The 25,731-nt window shown below is 42.9% G+C and overlaps 1 protein-coding gene across 1 annotated transcript in view; it reads left to right on the top strand.

Moving 5' to 3' along the window:
• The first annotated feature begins 2,612 nt into the window (after positions 1–2,612).
• FSTL3 (follistatin like 3) overlaps positions 2,613–25,731 on the top strand; it is a 59,563-nt gene continuing 36,444 nt past the window's right edge. The window contains exon 1 of the mRNA XM_032232532.1: positions 2,613–2,672. Within this exon, the coding sequence (XP_032088423.1) occupies positions 2,630–2,672 (43 nt within the window). The 5' untranslated portion in view covers positions 2,613–2,629. The remainder of the gene's footprint in view (positions 2,673–25,731) is intronic.

Genomic DNA, 25,731 nt, shown 5'->3' with positions numbered 1-25,731 from the left:
GAACTCTGGCATTGCAGTGTGCAAGTCTTAAAGCTGTCAAGTTACAAGACCCTCGCACCCCTAACCCTTTAGAAAAAAAAACCCCAGGGGTGTTCAAACTTGACAGCTTTAAGACTTTAAGGTTTAGATAGGACTCTTAGAGGCGGGCGGGGCGATTGGTGAGCCAGCCAATCAGTGAGCGGTGGGCGGGGCAAGCGTGGTGCGGACAGGCGGAGAGAGCTGGAACCGGTTCTAAATGGCACGGTATATTTGTGGAAACTCTTCTATAGAAGAGGTTAGAATTGGCAGGAACCCACCCCTGGGGAAGACAGATTTCGCTTAACAACCACATAATTCACTTAACAACTGCAGTGATTCGATTAACAAGTGTGGCAAAAAAGTGTTGTAAAATTGAATGCGACTCACTTAACAGCTATCTCGCTTAACAACAGAAATTCTGATCCCAATTGTGGTCATAATTGAGGGCTCTTAACAAAAATAGATAAATACTGTGTCTGGGGAACTAAGCAAAGGGAGAAGGATGTTATAACTCTAATTGAAGATAGTGTAATCTTGTGGTATAGAATTAATGAAAACATGGAGGGAATTAAGGTGCAATTTAAATTATGAATAAATGGGCTAAAACATATGCTAGAGAGTATAAATTACTATTTTCTATGTTATTCTGAGTATATTTGACAGCAGAAACATACATTGAAAATAGTCTCATCTTATGCTTCAGGCAATATTTATTTATTTATTTGTAAAATTTATACATAAGAGGATGCTGCAAAAACAGAGTTGGGAGAAATAATGGAAAAACAGAGTTAGAAGGAACCTTGGAGGTCTTCAACCCCCTGCCTAGACAGGAAACCCTACACTACTACAGACAAATGGTTATCCATTTTCTAGGAAATATTGAAAAGGCAGAATATTTCTCTGGATGTGAAAAGAAGCATGTTTTAAAAGACAGAATAGTTGCCTGTAGCTTGCAGAATATTTCCCCTAAAAGGGAGGCAGAAACTAATCCCCTCATACCTTTGTCAATGGGTCTTTAAGTCCTGAGCCAATCTATTCTATATAACAAAGATCTGCCTCCTTCAGGCAGAGCCATAATAAAAAGCCCTTTCATTACAACATCACCCAGCAACAGCTGAACCAAGCTTGGGACTCAAGAGACAGACAGCCAACAAAGTTAGCTAAGACCCCCGTCTCTTAGGAGTCTGACCACCAATCAGAATACATTACTTACACAGGAACAGGAAGCTCCAAGGCGTGGCCCAAGAGAGAGTATAAAATTCAGGCTCTCTCAGCATCCCTTCCCTTTTTTCTTCAAAATCTTCAAGGCATGTGATCCCCCTTTCCCCCCAGGACTTCAAATCACGTGGTCCTGTCCACCATTAGAAATCATCTTTCCAAGCAGTCTCCGTGTTTCCGGTGTCTTGCTCCCCACTTGGAACTGAACCCAGATAGACATTTCTTCCAACAAGTGGAAGGGACTTTGACTTTCCTTTGGGTGGGGAAAACCTGGTGGCCTTTCAGATTTGGGTTTTCCCAAATGTGCCAAGATGACTTCTCTAATAAAATGGAACTTTGAGGAAGATGCCTGTCTTGGAGATTTATTTCTGTTGGGGATTCCACTTGGAACCCTGACAAAAAATCTAATCAGTAAATAAATATGTTGCTTGAGGTTGTGAATGTACGTGTAGGTCAATGTATATATAGAAAATGCCATGTTTTAGGCTAGGAAAGAAATGTTTTGCACCGTCTGAGATGCAGCAAACAAAGGTCCAGGGTTTCCTTCTTTTCTAAGCCAACTTGATGCCGTTAAAACAGGAATTTCACAAAATAGCATCTTCCGGGTAGGGAAGCAGATGTAATTTGTTTAGGTTTATTTTTGAAGCGACACTTACTATAGATGTACAATATGTATATGAACCAGTGGTAGGTTTCAAATTTTTTTAGAATCTCTTCTGTAGGTGTGGCCTGCTTTATGGGAGTGGCTTGCCAGCCATGTGACCGGGTGGGAGTATTCCTCCTCCAGTCATGTTGGCTCAGGAACTCTGGCATTGAAGCATGCAAGTCTTAAAGCTGTCAAGTTACAAGACCCTTGTACCCCTAACCCTTTAGAAAAAACCCCAGGGGTTTTCAAACTTGACAGCTTTAAGACTTGTGGACTTCAACTCCCAGAATTCCTCCTCCAGTCATGTTGGCTCAGGAACTCTGGCATTGAAGTGTGCAAGTCTTAAAGCTGTCAAGTTACAAGACCCTTGCACTCCTAACCCTTTAGAAAAAACCCCAGGGGTGTTCAAACTTGATAGCTTTAAGACTTGTGGACTTCAACTCCCAGAATTCTTCCTCTCGCTCTTCATCTTGATGATGTGCGGCTGGGTGAGGGGAGGGAGCTGGAACCGGTTCTAAACGGCACTGTAGATTTGTGGAACCTCTTCTATAGAAGAGGTTAGAACTGGCAGGAACCCACCCCTGATATGAACAGAAGGTTAATGATATTTGACAATTGGCATTTGCAAGGTCTTGCAGCACAACTTGCTAATCACAAACCGAGGGAGGGAGGGAGGGAGGGAGAGAGAGAGAAAGAGAGAGAGAGAGAGAGAGAGAGATTGCTACAGAAATGCTGGTGGATTTCACAATGTGCAACTTTGTACGGAAAATCTGCTTGCAACACTTGTACAGTAAGTAAAGAAATATAAATAAATTTGGAAGCAAAATGCACACCCGAAGACCTCTCTCTTTTTTTTTTGGTCTGTGTGTGAACTTTTTATATTAAATTTTATTCTGAAATAATCCTCCAGTTTGCTGGAGCAAACCGTTCCTATTTGCAAAATGAGAAACTGGGGGGGGGGGGGGAGGGTAGGGAATTGCCCGCCCTTACTTTGCACTAATTCACTAAGCAACGCAAACTAAACGCCTGTCCTCATCGTGTTGTTGTTGTTGTTTTTTTTAATTGCAATTCTGAACTGTGATTTCTTCTTTAAACGTGTCTGCTCGCTGACCTGGCTCAGGTCCAGACTGGTTTCTTTAAACAACGCTCTGATGCAGCAGTCCACATGTATTCCAAGCTCAGTAAGAGCTTTTAATTAAGCCTTAACAAGGGGGTCTGGGAAGATAATGCTCCTTCAGCTGCCCCAGACATAACCTTTCCAGCAGTTCCTTCCATTTTCCAACAGCGTTCCACCAAGCACGGTCTCTGTTATTTGCACATTTCGTAAATCATCTCTGAGCTCTGGTTAGTTCCTTGTTTCTCTTAACAGAATAGAACAGAATAGAATTCTTTATTGGCCAAGAGTGATTGGACACACCAGGAATTTGCCTTTGGTTCATATGCTCTAAGGTTCTACATTTAGGCAAGAAAAACAAAATGCACAGATACAGTATAGGTGGCACCTGGCTCAATAGTAGTAACTGTGAGAGGGAACTTGGAGTTCTAGTGGACAACCATTTAAATAGGAGCCAGCTGTGTGCAGCAGCTGCCAAAAAAGCCAACACAGTTCTAGGCTGCATAAACAGAGGGATAGAATCAAGATCACGTGAAGTGTTGATACCACTTTATAATGCCTTGACAAGGCCACGCTTGGAATACGGCATTCAGTTTTGGTCGCCATGATGTAGAAAAGATGTGGAGACTCTAGAAAAAGTACAAAGAAGAGCAACAAAGAGGATTAGGGGACTGGAGACTAAAACATATGAAGAATGGTTGCAGGAACTGGGTATGTCTAGTTTAATGAAAAGAAGGACTAGGGGAGACATGATAGCAGTCTTCCAATATCTCAGGGGTTGCCACAAAGAAGAGGGAGTCCAACTATTTTCCAAGGCACCTGAGGGCAGAACAAGAAGCTATGGGTGGAAACTCATCAAGGAGAGAAGCAACTTAGAACTGAGGAGAAATTTCCTGACAGAACAATTAATCAGTGGAACAAATTGCCTCCAGAAGTTGTGAATGCCCCAACACTGGAAGTCTTTAAGAAGATGCTGGATTGCCCTTTGTCTGAAATGGTATAGGGTTTCCTGCCTAGGCAGGGGGTTGGACTAGAAGACCTCCAAGATCCCTTCCAACTCTGCTATTGTAATGTATTGTATTGTATTTGTATTGTATTGTATTGAAGTGGAAATAAAAGAGAAACAAAGCGGGCTTAGGTCTCAATTCCTTCTCTGAACTGTGCAGTTTTTGGAGTTTAATCAAAAGAATTTCCTTCAGCCCCAAGATCACCGAAAATACTGTTTTTCTTCCAGCTCTGCTCCTTTCGCTAATTAGTTTATCGTGGTTCGTTGCACAGTCAGCCAGGTGTTCAGACTGGAATTGGCATTTTTACCTACCTATCAAGTCCTTCCAAAAGACATGGGATATGTAGATGTTGATGGTTGATGGTTTTAAAAGTATCATCATTATTGTTATGGCTGGGGAATTCTGGGTCTTGAAGTCCACAAAATTTAGTTGCCAAGGTTGGACATCCATGATTTAGAACATTATCCTATCATTCCTTCAGGAGGTGAAGCCACATAGTCCTCCCTCCCTTAGTTTTGTTCCAGAAACTACTACAGGTATGCTAGTTTTCAATTTAAAACCACAATGAAATCTGCCCATCACAGTCATCGGAAGTGACAATCATAAAACCAGTCATGTTCACATGACCAACCTGATTTTATGAACTTTTTGCAGTGGTCGTTAAATGAATATCATGGTTGTTAAGCGAACCAATGGTTTGTTAGGGATGTGCAAGTGATTACTACTGGTTTTTGGCAAAACTGTTATAAAATACAGCTGCAGGACCATGCAATGCTGCAAACAGCTGCAAATTTGTTGGTTGCTGAACATGCAACGGTTCAGTCATGTGACCATGGGGCGGGGTGACAAACTTCAAATCCAGGTTATAGGTAGCCCAAAAGCAAGTCTGTCATAACTTTGAACAGTCACTAAGCAACTGGTCTTAAATCAAGCATCTACAGTATCTGTAAGTGCCTCTCTACCACACCAATTTATATATATAAACATGGCTCTGTGTGTGTGTATGTGTATCAGTGGTGGGTTCTGGCAGCCGCTATTTCCATTTCACTCAGGAATGCGCCACGCTTGGGTTTGATGCTTGATGCGTGCTGTGCGCGCATGTGCAGTACAATGAAAATTGTTCTGTGCATGCGGCAAAGCAAAAAATAACATAACGGCGCCTATGGTGCCCCGGGAAAACCGGTTCGGAGGCGTGGCAGGCCTGGGTTGCTGCCTGTTCCAGCAACCCAGGCCACCAAGCTACTACCGGTTCAGCCAAACCGGTCTGAACCGGTAGGAACCCACCACTGGCATGTATGTTCCAGCATAAATCTGGAACACCTTGAGCAATTTCAACCAAACTTGGTACACAGATTACTTACTCTCTGGAAACAAATACTGTGTGGTAAGACATCCCTAACACCCCTCGGAGCGTCTGTTCTGTTAAGATACAGCCTGTTGAACTTAAAATGGCTTCTACCGTACTGCTGTAAAATGGCTTCTACTGTGCAGCGCTGTGGAATTGCCATGGTAACAGCTTCACAGTACTCCACACGGGGCTCCCTCTGAAAGGGGGAAAATCCAACATTAGAAATTGCAGTGACGTTCATAGAAGGAGGGTTGGGATAAATAAATATTGGGCAGCGCCAGGTTATCAGATAGCATGCAAATATTTTTTTAAAAAAAAATCGATGTAACCAAAGCTTATATCTTTATTTGCCTCGCATATACCAGGAGGATGGCTGGGATATTAGCCAGAGTAGAGGAGCAAATAAAATGTTGGAATGCTTATTATTAAATTTCTTAATTATGGAATAGAGTGGACTTTGTAAGAGTTATTCTCTAGCACGGAAAATCTTTGTATTCCATCATACTTAGTGCAGTATAACCATCATTATAAATCAGTGTAAATCACTTTACCACTCTTATAATGATTGGCCAAGAAGGGTTTTCCCTTTAAACACAGATAATCCTCAACTTACGACTACCTGTTCTAAGTTACAACAGCACTGAATTTTTTTTTTTAAAAAAAAGATTTTTAAAAAAGTTTTAAAAAAAGCTCATATTTATGATGATTGCAGTCTCCTGGATCACCTGATCTTTTGCAATCTTCTGACAAGGAAAATCAATAGGGAGGCCAGATTCACTTAATAATTGTGTTACTAACTTCATTTAAAGGGACGCAGTGGCTCAGTAGCTAAGATGCTGAGCGTGTTGATCAGAAGGTCGGCAGTTCAGCAGTTCGAATCCCTAGTGCCCCATAATGGGGTGAGCTCCCGTTACTTGCCCCAGCTTCTGCCAACCTAGCAGTCTGAAAGCATGTTAAAATGCAAGTAGAAAAATAGGAACCATCTTTGGTAGGAAGGTAACAGCGGTCTGTGCACCTTCGGCGTTTAGTCATGCCAGCCACATGACCACGGAGACGTCTTCGGACAACGCTGGCTCTTCAGCTCTGAAACAGAGATGAGCACCGCCCCCTAGAGTCGGGGAACAACTAGTGTGAGGGGAACCTTTACCTTTAACTTCATTTCTGCAGTGATTCATTTGCCACAGTTGTTGGCAAGAAAGATTGTAAAAATGGGGCAAAACTCACTTGACTTGCTTAGCAATGGAAATGTTGTGCTCAACTGTTGTCATAACTCGAGGACTAGTTGTATTAGCCCAGATAAAAATTGGGTTCATCCATAAGCATGTTTTAGTTTTGGCCGCAGTAATATATAACAAGTTTTCTCCAGGAGAAAACTATTCTTCCCACATGAATCAAATGATTATCTTTCGGATAAGTATCTGGAGTGCTTTTTGGGAACTAATTTGTAAATCTTGGAGCCAGCAAGAAATTTAAAAATATTTACAAAAGGAGGAGGAGAAGGGGGGGGGAGGAGGAAGGAGAAGGATATTTTCCGCCAAAACCTTCATTGCATGCAGTTTTGCTCATGTTTTATTTTCTGACAGGTTACAAAAAAAAAAGTTGGCCATAATTAGAAGGCATAAAAACACAATCCAACATTCATTTAAGATTTTTTTTTTAAAAAAGAAATAAAGTCTCCTTGATGTCTAGTCTCTCCCTTTAAATTTTTACTGCAGTTGGATGTGGAAGAGACCCCAACATCCTTAGGCATTTGCAAATTAAATTCGAAGATGGCGCAAGACAAATGTTTTGTGCCCTTTATGATTATGTGGACATTCCGTTCAGGCTGCTTTCTTGTTTGTGTTCACTGCTTTTTCTGATTCAAAGTGTCATTTCACCAATTCCTGAGAATCCCACTTCCAGGAGGCTCTGATTTTTTTTCTAGTAACAGGGAAAATGAGAACCTATGGACCCACTTAAGAGGAAAGAGATGAGAATTTTCCAAAGTTTAAATTCTGCGACTGGTGTGCCATGAAAGGCAGTTTAGTTAGCCAAAGGTTGCCACGGATTAAGGAAGGCAGAGGAAAAAGCTGCAAAATGAGACGGAGACTCTCCCTGCAGAGTGTTACATGCACTTATCTGATGTGTTGATCCTAAGCATTGTTGATTCATGCTCAGAGCATCAGCAGGGAAGGGTAAAAAAACAAAAAGAATTCAAAATAGTGGTTTTGTTTGGGCAGTTGCTTGGCATACATACACACTGTCTGGGGCAGAATTGAAAAACGTTAATTATTGCAAGTTGACAGGATTCCTAATACAAGTAAGTCCTTAACTTACAACTATTCATTTAGTGACCGAAGTTACGATGGCACTGAAAAAAGTTGCCTTATGACTGTCTTTCACATTTACGACAGTTGCAGCAACAGAGATTTTCAGCTCAATAATGGTCGTAAGTCAAGGACTGGATATGTCTGGGGATGAAAAAGCGATGGGGCAAGTTCTTGATAGTAGATTGCAAGGGGCAAGCAATCTTCTAGAATTTGGGTGAAAACTAGGAACTGTTGAAAAGTTTAAAAATTCGACTTCGAGAAAGTTGTCTATTCCAAATTAGAGAGGGAAGGAGGGAGGGAGGGAGGGAGGGAGGGAGGGAGGGAGGGAGGAAGGAAGGAAGGAAGGAAGGAAGGAAGGAAGGAAGGAAGGAAGGGAGAGTCTGTAGATAGCCCTGAACAATATACATAAATAATATACCAGTATTTAAAAAATAAATAAATTATTCTCCAAAATCAGTCCCAGAAAGCCGTACTTTTAAATTTTCTAGAAAGCTTTCCCTTTTCCGTATGCTTCTAATAGGTGAACTGTTGGAAGAAATGTCCATCTGGACTTGGTTCCAAGTGAGAAGAAAGACACTGGAAACTGCTTGGAAAGATGGTTTAATGGTGGACAGGATCATATAGTTTGAGGTCTTGGGCAAAATGAGCACACGGGTGAGAGAGAGAGAGAAAAAGAGAGATTTATACCCTCTCTTGCACCCCGCCTTGGAGCTTCCTGTTCCTGTATAAGACGTGTACTCTGATTGGTTGTCAGGCTCCCATGGGGCCATGCAGAGAAATAACTTTGTAGATTGCCTTGAGTCCCAGGCCTGGTTGAATCTTGCTGGGTGATGATGTAATGAAGGGGCTTTGGGCCATTCCTATTATGACTTAATGGCTTTGTTAATGGCTGGTTCGGACCTTGAGTGAGGGTTACTCCTATCATGTCCTGAGGGCCATGTCTTTTGTTTTGTAGATAAGCTGGCCCAACCGTGGTCTTGTAGATAGGTTTGTACCAAAATATCTGCTGGGGCAGGGAGCTAACGCTCTGAGTTTGTCTTTAGAAACATGTTTCTCCTTTAGGGAAAATATAATATTCTGCCTTTTTAATATTTCCTAGAATATTTCATTTTCCTAGAAGAGAGGTGGGTGCTAACTTCCTACAGAACGAAAAGTCACATGGTAATTTCTCCCATTTGTGTTACATCAGGATGGAGGAGAGACGTACTAAAATGGGGGTTATCAGGTTTATTCTCACTGGATGTTCCTGTAAAGACTTGGATTTGGAAAAAGTTGTTTTTGTTTTGATTCACGATTCCAGCTGAGCTTTCCAAACCTCTGATGGCTCTGGTTCTGGTGATGTCCCAAGTTGCACGCCGAAAGCGTCACAAAACCCAAACCTACGCAAGGCCTCAAGAATGCAAAGCGATTCTCTCCTTTTATAGTCTACACAATGAAAACTTCTGATGCAGGGATTAAGGGATTTGCACGCCAGTCTTTTCAACCCCGAAGAAAAACCCAGTCTGGATTGCAACAAAGGTTCATCTGATCTTTTGGCCCCAGCCGGGAAGCCAGAAATATCCAAAGCACTACGTGCAAACAGGCCCTTCTCTTTGCCTGGTTACAAGTAGTCCTCAACTTACAGCCATTCATTTAATGACCATTGAAAGTTACAACACCATGGAAAAAAAAGGGTTCCACCACAAAACCGCGAAGCCCTTATCCACGCCGACATAAGTGTGGAGGCAAATCCGTGGCGTCCGAAGTGCTAAGAAAAACACGACCCTACCGCCGCGACAACAGCGCGGCGACAGAAGGGCGTTCTACATGCTTCGTTCTTTGCCTCTGTACTTCCAAAGGTAGCCCTCCTCCTCCAGCTGACAGTGGCAGCGGGCACGGGGCAAAGCGGGCTGCCCAGCAGCAGCCCGCGGGAAGGATCCAGCTCAGCCGCGGGGGGCAGCAGGAAGCCGGTGGGGGGCCCGAGCGGGGCTGCCGCAGCCACCCACCCTGCCTCTTCCTCCGGGGGAGGCGCCAGCGGCGGAGGAGGACGCGCCAGCGGTGGTGGCTGAGGCTCTCCCAGGGCCGGCGAAGTGGGCTTGCCCGGCGGCGGCAGCTGCCCATCCAAGGGGATGTTGTTGAGGAAGAAGAGGGCGGAAGAGGACTTCCTGCTGCCCCCCGCGGGGGCTGCTGCTGGGCAGCCCGCTTTGCCCGTGCCCGCTGCCGCTGTCAGCTAGAGGAGGAGGGCTACCTTTGGAGGTACAGAGGCAAAGAACGAAGCATATAGAACGCCTTTCTGTCGCGGTGTTGTTGTTGCGGTGGTGATGACGCGCAGTGATGACATCGCGGCTTTAGCGATGCGGTTTAATCACCGCTATTTTGACAAGCGCAGTTTTGTCGTGCCACGAAAAAAGAGACTTATGACCGTTTTTCTCACAACCGTTGCAGCATCCTCCACAGTGGCCCAGGGTCATATGATCACCTTTTGTGACGTTCTGATGAATAAAATCAATGGGGAAGCCAGATTCACTTCTTAAAGCAGATTTTGTATTGTTTTTTCCCCTCTATAACATCTTACAATCATCACATTAACATTGTTATGTCATCATACCTGTATATATCAATCTTATATCGTTTCCATATTTATATACATTCATCTACAGTTGTATACATTCCTCTATTGTTTCTCGGCTGAATTAACTTTATTCCTGTTATGCAACCATTTATACCAGTTATCCCAAATTTCATAGTATTCAGAAGCTATATTCACAACAACCACGTTGCTAACTTAACAAGTGCAGTGATTCACTTAACAATTGTGGCAAGACAGGTTGTAAAATGGGACCAAACTCACTCAACAACTGTCCCACTTAGCAACATTAATTTTGAGATCAATTGTGATCATAAGCCGAGAACAACCTGTATTTTGGGATAGACTGCTTCGGAGCAGTGGAGGTTCCATTCAGTTTTGTCAGTAGCTCCTGGCTTTACCCACAATTGCTGGGTGATCTTTATGAGTTGGGAGTTCCTGAAGTTAATTAAATATTATAGAGAGAAACATTTCTAACCGCCAATTAATTCTTTTAGCAAATAGCTGATCTTGCTTCCATCCGCCCAAACATCTAAATTACTCTTCCACTTTCAAAGGTGTTTATGCTGCAATTTATCGCTGATTTCTTCCGGCTGCTAAAGATGCCTCTAGTTAGTTTGTACTTGGAAAGTTGTAATTTTGGCAGAACTAACAGGTATTTCAAAAAGTTTCCCTTAGAGAGAAGAATAAATTCTTTCAGCCCTGCTGAATATGCCATTTCAGAGGAGCATATTATTGCAAGGAAAGATGTCTTTGGTAGAAGAGATACATTTGGTGCCACCTCTGCAAATGAGCCATTGAGTCCTCCCCAAATGTGTTAATGGACATTCATTAATTGGAGACACGCCAAACATTTTGGACCAGAGGACACATTTATTATTTTAATCTTTGGTATGGGGTTCACTGACAACATGGCTGCCACTGCAGGACTTGCCGATTCACACAATGGCAGATTTTGTTGGGTTGGTCATTCACAAAATGGCTGCCATTACAGGACATGCCCAATCACAAAATGGCTGCCATTGCAGATAGAATTGGAGGAGATGGCAAAATTCATTGTTTTGATTAAAGAGCAGAATTTATATAGTTGTGTTCCTATTTGAGAATCAGTTTTCAGACTTTTTGCTTGAAATTTTAAAAAATCCGTCGACTTTAGGGTTTGATTATTGCAATGATTTTTGTTGTGTCCTCTGATTGGTTACTGAGTCCGTATCGGCTCGAGGAAACAGCCTAGTATTCCTATTGGTTGTCCGTCTGACAGATCGGGTATAAATAGCTGTCAGGCGGCTCCTGTTGTTGCTTGTTGTTTCTAACATTGGTTTGTTAATAAACGATTCTATCACAGCACAGCGTCTGTTTTACCTCAGCTTGCAAACAAAGCAATTAGCAAAGCCTGGAGTATCAACAATGGCTACCGCAAACGTTTTTGCAGAATTCAGACCAGAGAAGGAATCGTGGGAGGCATTCCTTGAACAATTTGAATGCTTTATTCATGCCAACGACTTAACTTCGCTTTCCCTTGAAAGGAAGAGAGGGGTCTTTCTAAGTTACCATGGCCCAGACATGTTCGCAGCAGCCCGGGCGTTGGCAGCTCCGACTCCTGTGCATGCCATACTCTGGGATTCGTTGCTGTCTAAACTGAAAGGACACTATGCCCTTACGCCATGGCGTTTCGCCCGCAGAGACCTTTTCCGTAAATGCACGCAAGCTGAAGGTTGAGTCTATCAGCCGCTATATTGCCTCTCTGAGGGCTGCGGCCATTCACTGTGAATTTGTCGACCTGGACGAGGCGTTGCTGGAGCAATTTATCTACAGTCTTAATTGTTAGGAATATAATTCTAACGGTTGGGTTGGCAATATATAAATCATGTAACAATGCTATACCTGTTTCTTTAAATCATACTGTAAAATGTGATTGGTTGCTGTTTTTCCTCAATCGGCCATAAGAAGGAGCCAGAATGACCGTTAGCTCTCTGTTTGTTAGATGCTGGGCTGATCTGATCTGAGTGTTTGGGAAGCTGGCTGTTAGAAAGTGCCGTGAGCTATTGTAAGTTTTGCAACTGCTAGCAAACTTTGTGTACCAGACTGTTTATATGTTACTGGACTATGTTATTTCGATTATCCCTTAACTGAAAGACATTGATGACTGTCTTATCCGTGTATGACTTTGACTGTTTGATGGACTCTGATACTTCTATTTCCACGAAACTAAAAGTCTATTTAAACTGCAGTGTTTTTGTATGCTGGTTTGTGTGTTCTCCAACAACACTCTCATAACGCTTCTCTGAACGTACTCGCTCTCCCAACGGGGAGCTTACCTAACATTAATGACATGCGCCTGCAATGCCTCCTCCTTGTAAGAGCTGAATTGACACTGAAAATTGCTGCTGATGAAGCGAGGGCGACCAAAATGGCTGAAAAATCAACCTCAGAGTTTCAGCGATACCATTTGGCTGCCAACATCGCTCCTCAAGCATCGTCGGTCCACCACTAGAGTGAGAGTTTAAAGGATGGTCCTGAAGCAGACATCGATGTCAGTCGCCTCAAACTAGTCACCAACCGGGGAACCGCACCTAAAGGAGATTGGAAAGGGTGTTTAAGCTGCGGTAGCAAACACCTGAGATCTCAGTGAAAATTCAAATCAGCCGTGGGCCGGTGCTGCGCCAAAAAAGGCCAATTTGGCTAGCGTTTGCCGGACTTGGCTACCAGACAATAGGTCTATCGGATCACCGTCTGTCAGCCAGCCAAACACTGCCAAAACCAGCATACGCCAAACTAACTATGATTTTGTTGTTACAAAGGTTGAGAAATGTAAAGCAAAAGATTATGGTGATTCTTTTGGAGTCTTCTGCGTCAAAAAAAAAGTCAGGCGTTCCCCCATTCTTTGTTCCTTCTTTCTCTCTGCAGCCTTTATTTTTTACCTCCTAGCTTCTTTTTCTACTTTTACCTCACGATAAAATTCCGAGGCCTCAAAATGGCTGCCATTGCAGGATTGCTCATTCGCAACAAGGCTGCCAGGTGGCTTCATCATTCATAAAACATTCCTCAGAAGTCAAAACTCCAAGATAAACAAGGATTTCCGTTCTAGCTACACGAGGTTTTCTCTGATTTTTTTTCTCCGACTTTTTACTGGCAATTGGGCCACAGTCGTCAACTATTTGTACATTCTAAGAATGCCTATGAAATCATTGTGGAAGACTGATGCTGGGTTTTTCCACATCCCTTATACATCGTTTGAAAGAAATCAGGTGATTATCCAGGGTAGTATTTGACAATCTCAGCAACTTTAAAATGTATGGACTTCAACTCCCAGAATTCCCCAGGCAGCATGTTGGGTGGGGCAAGGTGTTGTAGAGGGAGGGGCTGTGATTGAGAAAGGGTCCAGCCCCCTAAAGTCTCCCGGGGACTTTGGAGCATAATTTCCTTATTAAATTGTGTCTGTCAAGCAGGGTCTGCAAGATGATATATTGCACCAATAGCACTTAGACTTATATACCACTTTACAGTGCTTTTACAGCCCTCTCTAAGCGGTTTATAGAGTCAATATGTTGCCCCCAACAATCCTTGGAAGCAGTGGTGGGTTTCAAAAATTGTTCGAACCTGCTCTGTGGGTGTGGCCTTCTTTGTGGGAGTAGCTTGCTGCCCATGTGACTGGATGGGAGTGGCTTGCCGCCCATGTGACCTGATATGAAGATGCCGACGACACTTGTCAGAACCACCTTAAATTACCTCACACACAGCCCTGGCATGCATAAGAATATGATGTAAACTTGTTTTTTAAAAGGCATCTTTGGTTTGCGTTAAAACAACTTCAACACACGCAATGTTCTGATTGCACCACAAACGCAGTAGTCATCCTTACCTTTCGCAGAGGCCCTGAGTTTTACAAATATGAGCATGATAGTGTAGAATAATCATATCTAAGTTGGAAGGATGGAAGGCTGACTCAACCTTGAGCCTGGTGGGACTTGAACCTTCAAATTGCAGGCAGCCGGCAGGCAGCAGAAGTAGCCTGCAGTAATGCACTCTAACCACTGCACCACCGTTATATTGTGAAATATAAAGTAACTTATCCCAGTCTTCAAGGATTCTACATCGTGTAGGCTGAGGATTCTGGGAGTTGAAGTCCATCTACCTTAAAGTTGCCAAGGTTGAGAAACAACCACTTCGCAGTTTGGCAGTCCAGATGTGTTAGCCCCACCTTACATTAAATCACTCAGGGGCTGCCACAAAGAAGAGGGAATCAAGCTATTCTCCAAAGGCCCTGAAGGCAGGGCAAGAAGCAATGTGGGGAAATTAATCAAGGAGAGAAGCAATCTGGAACTAAGGAGAAATTTCCTGACAGTTAGAATAATTAATCAGTAGAATGACTTGCCTCCAGATGTTGTTGGTGCTCCAACACTGGAAGTTTTAAAGAAGGAATTGGACACCCATTTGTCTGAAATGATATAGGGCAGTGATGGCGAACCTTTTTTGCCTTGGGTACCAAAAGCACACTTGCTTGCATGCCCACACCCATCATTTAATTAGGGAAGCCTCCAGAGGGTGAAAAACGGGCGAAAATCAAGGCCAACGCCTCGCGTGCCCTCAGAAATGGCTTCATGTGCCACCTGTGGGTCTCCTGCTTGAGGAGGGGATTGGACTAGAAGACCTCCTTGAGGAGGGGGTTAGACTAGTGCCCTCAGAAATGGCTTTGTGTGCCACCTCTGGGTCTCTTGCTTGAGGAGGAGGTTGGACTAGAAGACCTCCAAGGTCTCTTCCAACTCTGTTATACTATTTAACAACTAAAGAAATATGCTTGAGAAACAGCGTGCATCAATCTCTGAAGACAATGGAGGCTGCTTGTTCCTTTAGTCTGCAAAATAGACAGAAGATAAATTTACACGGGATGGTGCTCTAAGCAAGAGGCTTGCAGGATACGGAGACAGTGACCGTGAAGGTTTATCTTTATTGTGTCTGCAGACGTCTTTCTTCCTCCAGCCCCCAACTCAATAAAGTCAGATGCCAGCATAGCATGAAAGAAACAAGGCAGGAGGGCAAGGAAAATGTGGTCTGCCTCTGGGGATTGGTCAGGGGGAAACTGAAGCATAATTTCTGCACGGCGAAAGGGGAAGCAACAGTGTTTTTTGTTTAAACAAAAGATCATGTCTTTTGGGCTTTGCTTCTTCACAATTCTAATTTCACCTGGGTCATTTTTTAAAACACCTGGAATTTCCAAGCATTCATTTCCCCATTAAATGTAGTCCTTGACTTATGATCACAATTGGGACCAGAATTACCATTGCTAAGCAAGGTAGTTAAGTGAGATGCATCTGGTTTCACGATCATTTTTGCCACAATTGATCAGCGAATCACTGTTTCAAGCTGTCATGAAGTGACTCCAGCTGTTGATTTTGCTTGTCAGAAGCTGGCTGGGAAGGTCACAAATGGCAATCCCATGACTCCGGGACATTGCTACCATTGCAAATACATGCCTGTTGACAAGCACCTAAATTTTACAATACAATACGATACGATACAATAGCAGAGCTGGAAGGGACCTTGGAGGTCTTCTAGTCCAACCCCCTGCCTAGGCAGGAAACCCTATACTGTTCCAGACAAATGGCCATCCAACATCTTCTTAAAGACTTCCAGTGTTGGGGCATTCACAACTTCTGGAGGCAAGTTGTTCCACTGATTCATTGTTCTAACTGTCAGGACATTTCTCCTTAGTTCGAAGCTGCTTCTCTCCTTGATTAGTTTCCACCCATTGCTTCTTGTTCTACCCTCAGGTGCCTTGGAGAGCCGAGGTGGCGCAGTGGTTAAATGCAGCACTGCAGGCTACTTCAGCTGACTGCAGTTCAGCAGTTTGGCTGTTCAAATCCCACCAGGCTCAAGGTTGACTCAGCCTTCCATCCTTCCAAGGTGGGTAAAATGAGGACCCGGATTGTTGTTGGGGGCAATATGCTGACTCTGTAAACCGCTTAGAGAGGGCTGAAAGCCCTATGAAGCGGTATATAAGTCTAACTATTGCTATTGGAGAATAGTTTGACTCCCTCTTCTTTGTGGCAACCCCTGAGATATTGGAACACTGGTTCACCGACAAAACCACGAAGCCCTTATCCACGACGACATAAGCGCGGAGGGCAAATCTGTGCCGTCCGAAACGCTAAGGAAAAAGGCGACCCTAGCGTGACGACATAACCGCGTAGGGCAAATCCGCGCCTTCCGAAGCACTCAGCACCCTATCCCTAACTCTAAACCTAAACCTAATCCTAATCCTAATCCTAAACCTAATCCTAATCCTAATCCTAATCCTAATCCTAAACCTAACCCTAAACCAAACCCCTAAACCTAATCCTAACCCTTACCTTAATTTAAATCGGCTTTCTGCCGCTGCACTGTTTTAAAGCGCCCTTCTGTCGCCGCGCTGTTGTCGCCGCGGTGATGACGTCGCGGCATTAGCGATGCGGTTTTGTCACCGCTATTTTGACGAGCGCGGTTTTGTCGGCCACGTGTCTTCCCTAGTCCTTCTTTCTATTAAACTAGACATACCCAGTTTTGATCATAAGACACTTTTTTCAGTGCCATCGTAGCTTTGAATGGTCACTCAACAAATGTTGTGAATCAAGGAATGCATGTATACAGTCAGCATAACATGAACAGATGTCTATAGGATCCAGTTTTTGATTTTCCTTGCAGCCCAAGTCCAAATGATTATGAAGAATGACGCCTGGTGTCTGGAGGAGAGTGAGTGTGCCTGCTTGGCCAACCAACAGGGGTTCCTCACATACCAGATCTTCTGTTTCATCAGCAAGATAGTGAATGAACATAGAACAGGGCTCCCCACACTTAGCAACTCTTAGATTTATGGACTTCAATTCCCAGAATTCCTCAGTTAGCCATTCCTCATGCTGGCTGAGGAATTCTGGAATTTAAGTCCAGAAGTCGTAATGTTGCAAAGTTTGGAGACGCCTGCTAGAGAACATAGAATCATAGTGATGAGAGCAATAATGGGGTCTTTTTGAGTAACTCTTTTCAGTAACAAGGAGCACCTTTGCTTAATGTTTCTATTGCTTTAAAGTTGACAAGACAGGGCTGGAAGGGATCATGGATGTCTTCTAGTCCAACCTTCCTGCTCAAGGAAGAAGACTTACACCATCCCAGTCAAAAGATTGTCCAATCTATTTTTGAAAAGTCTAGTGATGGAGCACCCAAAATTCTGAGAGACAAGTTATTCCATTGATTAGTTGCCTTCACTGTCAGAAATTTAATCCTAGGTCAGATCTCTGTTTGATGAGCTTCTACCAGTGACGTGCGGTGAGGTTTATGGCTGGTGAGGCACTGATACAGTGGTGGGTTTCAAATTTTTTTAGACTTGTGGACTTCAACTCCCAGAATTCCACAGCCAGGCATGCTCAGTTCCGATTTAAAGCGACAGCATTTGTTTTTCTCCTTTGCGAAAAAGTTTCCTTCATTCTTTTTCTTCTCCCTCCCCCTCCTTCCTCCCTCCCTCCCTCTCTCCCTCCCCCCCCTCTCTCAAACAGACACATGCGCTTGCAGGCTGGGGTGAGAGAAGAGGCAGAGAAGCCGGAGAAGAGCCGATCCGAGGCTTTGATTGCAGGTGGAGCCACGTTGCTTTTTCAAACTTATAATCAGTGAAGCTGGGCTTATATAGTTTTATCCAGGGGTGTGTGTTTGTGTGTGTGTGTTTGTTTGAAAAGGCAACATGGCTCTGCCTGCAATCAAACTACACTTGGGGAGGGATCTACACTTGAGGATGAAGTTTGAATTCTTCCCCCTCTCTCCGACCCACACATACCTTTTCCAGCTGTTTCAGAGAGGATTTCAACTCTGCTCTTGCCTGTCATCATGAAAAGAAAAAGAATGTAAAAGGAGAAAGGCAAGAGCTGAGGTCAGGCTGAGCTAGTTGCTGCCAGAGTCACCGTGGATGTGGCGGCTAAAACATATGAAAAACGGTTGCAGGAAATGGGTATATCTAGTTTAATAAAAAGAAGGACATGATAGCAGCATTCCAATATTAAAGGGGCTGCCAAAAAGAAGGGGTCAACTTATTCTCCAAAGCACCTGAAGGCAGGAAAAGACACAATGGATGGAAACAAATCAACCAATCAAGAACTAAGGAGAAATTTCCTGACAGCCAGAACAATCAATCAATGGAACAACTTGCCTTCAGAAGTTGTGAATGCTCCATCACTTGAAGGTTTCAAGAAGAGATTGGACTAGAAGGCCTCTGAAATCTCTTCCAACTCTATTCTGTTATTCTGTTAAAAACTGAAACAGCGACCTAAGAAGGAATTTGGGCTGGAAATTTTTGCATCCTCCTTACTGTATGCAAGAAAATCATTTTATGCAATTGTTCTTTCCTGCCTGTCCCCAATTATTCACACTTAATCTTGGTAAACTTAGCAAGATTTATGCATTTATGGCCTCCTTTCTTTATTGTTTGCTTCCAAGCATACCAATAGATCATAGGGGGAAAGAGGGAAGCTAGTGACTAGGCTAATGGTTTTCTGTGTGGTAAGAACAGATGTTTTTTATTCATGCAAATGCTTCCTAAGAAAAATGCTTAAGGGAGGGACATTCATCACAGATAGTCCTAGACTTACAACAGTTTGTTGAGTGACCGTTCAAGTCACAACGGCATTGAAAAAGGAACTTATGACCATTTCCCACACTTATGACTGTTGCAGCGTCTCCATGGTCACATGATTAAAATTCAGAATCAGCTTGGCAACTGACTGGTATTTATGACAGTGTCCCAGGGTCATCTCATCACCTTTTGCAACCTTCTGACAACCAAAGTCAATGGGGAAGCCCGATTCACTTAACAACCAAGTTACTAAATTAACATCTGCACCGATTCACTTAACAAGGGTGGCAAGGAAGCTAATAAAACAGGGCAAAACTTACTTATCTCTCACTTAGCAATGGAAATTTTGAACTCACCTCTGGTGGTAGGTATCTGTTACCACAGATCCTTTAATGCAGGTCCTACTCCTTTGACTAACGCCATAATAGATCTTGCCCATCACAGTTGCAAGTCTTGATATGTCTTGATAAAAACAGGTTGGTATGTGACTGATTGGTTTTTATGATTTTTGTGGTTGTTGTTAAGCAAACACTGTGGTCATTAAGTGAACCAATATTTCACTAAGGGCACAGATTTGCTGAACACCAGAAGTAAGGGTTTTGGGAAAACGGTCATAAGATGCAATCAGTGACAATGGGAAGCTGTAAAAAGCCATAAACGCAGCCATGTTGCTGAGTGCTTGAAATTCAATCACATGGCTACTGGGCTGACCATCAGAACTCGAAATCTGGATTGTAATGAAACCCAAGGTAAATCCATCATAATCTGAGGACTACCTAGGCTCCTTCTGAAGGCCTCCTCCCTTGCCTATCTTAGCCAATCAAGGGAGCAGGCTAATTTAGGGAGAATTCAGATTGCGACAGTGGGAAAACATCAGTTCAATTCTAATCTTTATTACGGTCAAAGACCAGCCTAAGAAAACATCAATAAATATCATTTTAAAATCTTGAAAGCCCCTCTTGAATGAGATTTGTGTGTAAGAGTCTCAGTAGTTTTGGGATTCCAAGGATGAGAGGTGTGTCTCTGGAACGGCACAGAGGAAAATTGGGCCGTGCAATGATGACAACACGTTGAATCAGGAATTCCAGAAATGACAGTGGGGGAAAGTAATAGTAACAATAGGAACGAGGAAGAAGAAGAAAATAGGAAACGAAAGACGAAAAGAAGGAGAAAATGAAGGAGAAGAAAGCGTCTGGCCAGCCACTTCTTGTATTTCTCTTGCTCGAATGCATGTTTTCAAGCTGAAAAGCTAAAGTCCCAAATCCACTGCCCTGCAGTTGTAAAAAAGGATGGTTCCAACAATGATTTGGCTATAACCACATCCAGGCAGGCCTCAGAGAGACATACTCACAATACCCTCCCCTTGACACATTGCTGGCTGCTGCCCAGCACCGCCTTCTCTGGAGTTATGATTCAGACCGTGCAGACTTACACACACACACACACGCACACACACACACACACACACCACTTTATATAGAGGGTGAAGTTAAGCCTTTGGGGTGGGGGAAATCATCCTCTCTTAAGGAGCAGGCACCGAGGAAGCACACTGGATTATTGCAAAGTAGATACGGCTTAGACAACTCTTAACTTACTCTGTCTTTTGCAGAAACTGCGCTCCCAGTAAAGTTGTGGAGATAGTAGGGAAAACCTTCTCATACATTTTATTATCACCTCCTCCTTCTCCTTCTCCTTCTCCTTCTTCTTCTTCTCCTTCTTCTCCTCCTCCTCCTCCTCCTTCTCCTCCTCCTCCTTCTTCTCCTTCTCCTTCTTCTTCTTCTTCTTCTCCTCCTCCTCCTCCTCCTCCTCCTCTTCCTTCTCTGTTTTATTGTTTTGTTTTAGTATCGCATCATGAACACCTATCTTGTGCTTTCAAGTTTGCTGTACCTGGCATCAGGAGACACTAACACAGGTAAGAACTTTGGAGACTGAAATTTCCCTGCTTCTCTCTCTTTTTCTCTTTCTGAGTGTCAAGGACACCAAGGATACTGGGGAATTTCCCAAGTCTCCCTCTTTGTCCCCAAGTCTTCAAATTATTGGATCTTGAAGGGGATCAGGGAAAAAGAGGACACACGAGCATGTGCCGAGGGCAGAATTCCCATATCAAGTGAAAATCAGAAGAGCTAGGTAATTCCGGCTTGCTGCAGAAAAGGCATGGGGCCCTTAAAAACTACACTAATAAGTGAAAATTGAACGGACTTTAAATAAAGCTTTAACTGTAGAGGGACAGGGGATAGAACTATATTTTTTAATACCGAAGAGTTGAAATCTGTCTTAAATCCTGGCACGGTTGGGTTTGAAGAAGACAATTTTTATATAACATCTCTTTCTTATTAGGAATGAGTAGGGGTTAGCTCTTGGGGTGCTTTTAAAATTAAAAACTGTCTTCCTCTAAATGCTGCCGGTTCTGGACTGCAAAGTCTAGATGACCTCTAGTTTTCCCTGTTTCTCTGCTGCTGACTAGTGATTGTCTGGAATATCAAGAACCGAAAATGTATATACAGTAAAATAAGCTACGCCAATGTTTTTTCAAGTAGGCAACTTGAAGATGTGTGGGCTTTAACTCCCCAGATTCCCCAGCTAGCATGATTTGAGTTCAAAGTTTACTATAGTGATGCACAGATTTATACTCATGTGTGTACAACTTCTACTCTGTAAGTCTGCACTAGATTTTGTACGTTTCTAAAGAGCCTGAAAAACATATCCAGAAGGTTCTTACTAGCAAAAGGTTTATTTAACTCCCTCCCCTCTTTTTGCCACCACTTTCTTTTCACGTCCCGAATACAAAGTATTTGGCTGTATTCACATGATATGCTGTGCCTAATTCGATAATCAAATTAAATACATTGCACTATAATACAGTATTAAGTCTAGTTGCCTGGCCATACATGCATCTTCCTCTCTAGGACATCATTCTTGTCTTGTTGTAGATTCTCACATTCTCAAACTGGCCAGAGATGAAAAGAGCTACGGCGTTGGGATACCGCATTGGGATTTAGGAAGAGGAGAACTATCTTAGTCTACCATGGTAAAAAATTAAGACTTTGCTGTCATGTTTTCCAATTTTATTAAAAGACCTAATCGTTTAGATCTTTTAATAACTGGGCTGCAGTTCACTTCATCAAGTGCATAAATTGGCTACCCAGATGAAGGAAGTAGCCAATTTTGACCAGTTTAAATCCTCCATCCCTCTATTCTAGCCTCTCTAAGCATCTGGTGAAGTGAACTGCAGCCCTGCAAAGCTTAGGCCTTTTAATAAAATTGATTATTTTGGTGTTATCAGAGCTATCCTGGCTGCAAGGGGGCTTAATGGTTCTGTGTGGGGTTTTTAGCAGAGTGAGGGATCACCATCCCATATAACCTGGACTTTAATTTCAAGAGATGCTGTGAAAGGAGGAATATTATTTTTTTAAACATTTTAATATATTTACATCCTGCCTTTATTATTATTTTTATAAATAACTCAAGCTGGCGAACATCACCAACACACCTTCCTCATCCTATCTGCCGCACAAAGGCAATGCTGTGAAGTTGGTTGGGCTGAGAGATCATCCAAGATCATCCAGCTGGGTTTCATAGCTAAAACAGGATTAGAACCCAAAGTCTTTCACTTTTCCAACCTGGTGCTTTAACCACTAGACCAAAAGCAGTTCTTGAAGGAAACGGAGGGATGAAGCACTAGTCTGGATGTGCAGAATGCACACATTTCAATCCTTGCATTTCCATGTTAAAAAAAAAAAAGATTACGGAGTGGCGTGTGGGAGTCAGCTCCTTAGCACAATATTTCTCAACCTTGGAGCAACAAAGCAACAAAGATGATTAGGAGACTGGAGACTAAAACATATGAAGAACGGTTGCTGGAACTGGGCATGTCTAGTTTAATGAAAAGAAGGACTAGGGTAGACATGATAGCAGCCTTCCAATATCTCAGGCACTGCCATAAAAAAGAGGGAGTCAAACTATTTTCAAAGGCACCTGAGGGTAGAACGAGAAGCAATGGGTGGAAACTAATCAAGGAGAGAAGCAACTTAGAACTGAGGAGAAATTTCCTGACAGAACAATTAATCAGTGGAACAGCTTGCCTCCAGAAGTTGTGAATGCCCCAACACTGGAAGTCTTTAAGAAGATGTTGGATAGCCATTTGTCTGAAGTGGTATAGGGTTTCCTGCCTAGCAGGGGGTTGGACTAGAAGACCTCCAAGGTCCCTTCCAACTCTGCTATTGTATTATTGTATTGATGGCTGCTTTGGAATGTGTTGTAGTCCTACTACCAAGGGAATTCTGGGAGTTGAAGTCCACACATCTGGAAGTGGTCAAGGTTGAGAAACACTAGAGAACAGCAACACTGGACCCAAAGGTCTCTCTTGTTATAAAGGGGAAAAAACAGGTAGGCCTCAACTTATGACCATTTGTTTAATGATCATTCAAAGTTATGGCAACGTTGAAAAAATGTGACTTATCCCCAGTCCTTACACTTATGACCATCACAGCAGACCCATGGTCATGTGATCACAATTTGCCATATGAATGACATTATGACCTTCCTAGCCGGCTTTTGACAAGCAAATCAATGAGGTAGCCATATTTACTTAACGATCTTGGATATATATATATATATATATATATATATATATATATATGTATATGTATATGTATATGTATATGTATATGTATATGTATATGTATATGTATATGTATATGTATATGATGTATATGTATATGTATATGTATATGTATATGATGTATATGTATATGTATATGTATATGTATATGTATATGTATATGTATATGTATATGTATATGTATATGTATATGTATATGTATATGTATATGTATATGTATATGTATATGTATATAATGTGTGTGTGTGTGTATGCGTATGTAGATAGATAGATAGATAGATAGATAGATAGATAGATAGATAGATAGATAGATAGATAGATAGATAGATAATTTGGTGTGACTCTCCTAATGACCGCTTTACTTAGTGACAAATTCTACAGTCCTGATTGTGGTTCAGTGGAGGGTTCCTACCAGTTCGGCTGAATGAGTAGTGGTTTGGCGGCCTGGGTCGCTGCCATGCCCCCGAACCAGTTCTCTGAGCAGCGCCATAGGCACCGCCATCTGTTTTTAGGTTCTGCGCATGGGCAGAACAATTTTTATTGCTCTGTGTATGCACCCGCAGAGCTTTCACAAACGAACCGGTAGTAGCAACTGCCGGAATCCACCCCTGTTTGTGGTTATAAGCTGAGGATTACCTGTAAAGGAAAAATCTTCAAGGATTTCTTGAAGAATGCCATATTTGGTTTCCTAGTGTAAAAATGGTTTGCCATTGCTTCTTTATGAGATGGTTTCTCCCGTAGCTCCAGCCCCTGGGTAATCTCCATTTAGTACTAACCATTTAGTACTAACCACGGCTAACTCTGTTTACCAACCAGGTGCTGCCCCCTGCTGAGACATTTTGCTTGGAGTCTCTTTATTCTTTTTTTTTTAATTAGTTTACAATATCAAATACAAAAATGAAAATGAAAATAGTAGGAAAATAGGGCAGGGAGAAGGGAAAAGTAAAATGTAGGGAAAGGAGGGGAAGGAAAGAAAAAAAGCATTTCTTTTTATTTTGATATAATAGTATAAAGTAGCCATTTCTATAACAACAAACCTCTAATCGGTAAAAACAAAAATCAAAGTTTCATTTTTTTTTTCACCTCAAGAACAAAGTCCGGAAGTTTCCAAATAGAAAGAAAAGTAATTGGTTTTTTTCCCCCTTTAATCAAAGCAGTCAATTTAGCTGTCTCTGCTTACTTGGAATCTCTTTATTCTTATCCATGAGGGCTAGGAACTTAGGTCTAAGAAAAGGGCATCATAGGGGCAAAGCACTTGTTTCTCTATGTAAAAGGCCACAGTTTCAGTTCTAAATATCTATAGCAGCCTTTGCCAACCTTGGCAATTTTGAGGTATGTAGACTTCAACTCCCCAAATTCCCCAGCCAGTAGAGCTTTTCTGTTTCACATAAACCAGTCCATGACTTCAGAGAAGAAAGATGGCTGGTGACTTTCTGGACAATCTCAAAATGCATTGTGGAGGGCATCATGTGGTAAGTCAGTAAATACCAGGCCAATCCAGCCTCAAGATAACTCTCTCTACCATCATCATTTTCTTTTAACGACCCCATAATCCCTTGCCGGGTGGAGTCTCAGCAACTGAATGGAGCTAGCAGAATGTTTTAATGGCCAGATGCCCTTCCTGTCACCAATGCAGAGTTTTGTTCAGTAGATATATCCTCATTGTGCCCAGAGGGAGAAATATTTGCCTCTACCAAGGATCGAACTCACAGCCTCCTCTAGGCCACCGCACCACTCCTAATAACTCTCCATATACCAGGAAAAATAAATTAAATTGCTCCAGACTCTTTTTGGGAGTCTTTTAGATCTTGGAGCGAAGGGAAGGACGCGACAAGAAGTATGAGGAAAGTGACTTTTATTCAGCTCATAGTGGAAACGATTCAACGAGGCGTATTTCGCGCCCTACATTTATACCCCCAGGTTTGAGCGAGGGACCAATGGGGCGTCGAGTAGCTCGACCAATCAGGGCGAGGATTGGACCGGCTCTGCCCGGGAACCAATCAGGAAGAGTCCTTTGTAGCTCGACCAATCAGGGCGAGGATTGAGCCGGCTCTGCCCGGGAACCAATCAGGAAGAGTCCTTTGTAGCTCGACCAATCAGGGCGAGGATTGAGCCGGCTCTGCCCGGGAGCCAATCAGGAAGAGTCCTTGTTCGCGCGCTTGTATTTCCCGCGCTAGTATTCAACACCCCTCCCCCCCCAGTCATAGAGTTCCTTTAGGAGGGGCAAACATAGTCTTGTAGGTAGGCGGGACGGTGGCGTTCTCGTCCCGATCTCCGTGGTTCCCCGGCGG

The sequence above is a fragment of the Thamnophis elegans genome, chromosome 1 (genome assembly GCF_009769535.1).
Source record: "Thamnophis elegans isolate rThaEle1 chromosome 1, rThaEle1.pri, whole genome shotgun sequence".
Lineage (NCBI taxonomy): Eukaryota > Metazoa > Chordata > Lepidosauria > Squamata > Colubridae > Thamnophis > Thamnophis elegans.
The sequence above is the reverse complement of the archived record's forward strand: the minus strand, read 5'-3'. Positions and strand labels throughout refer to the sequence as shown.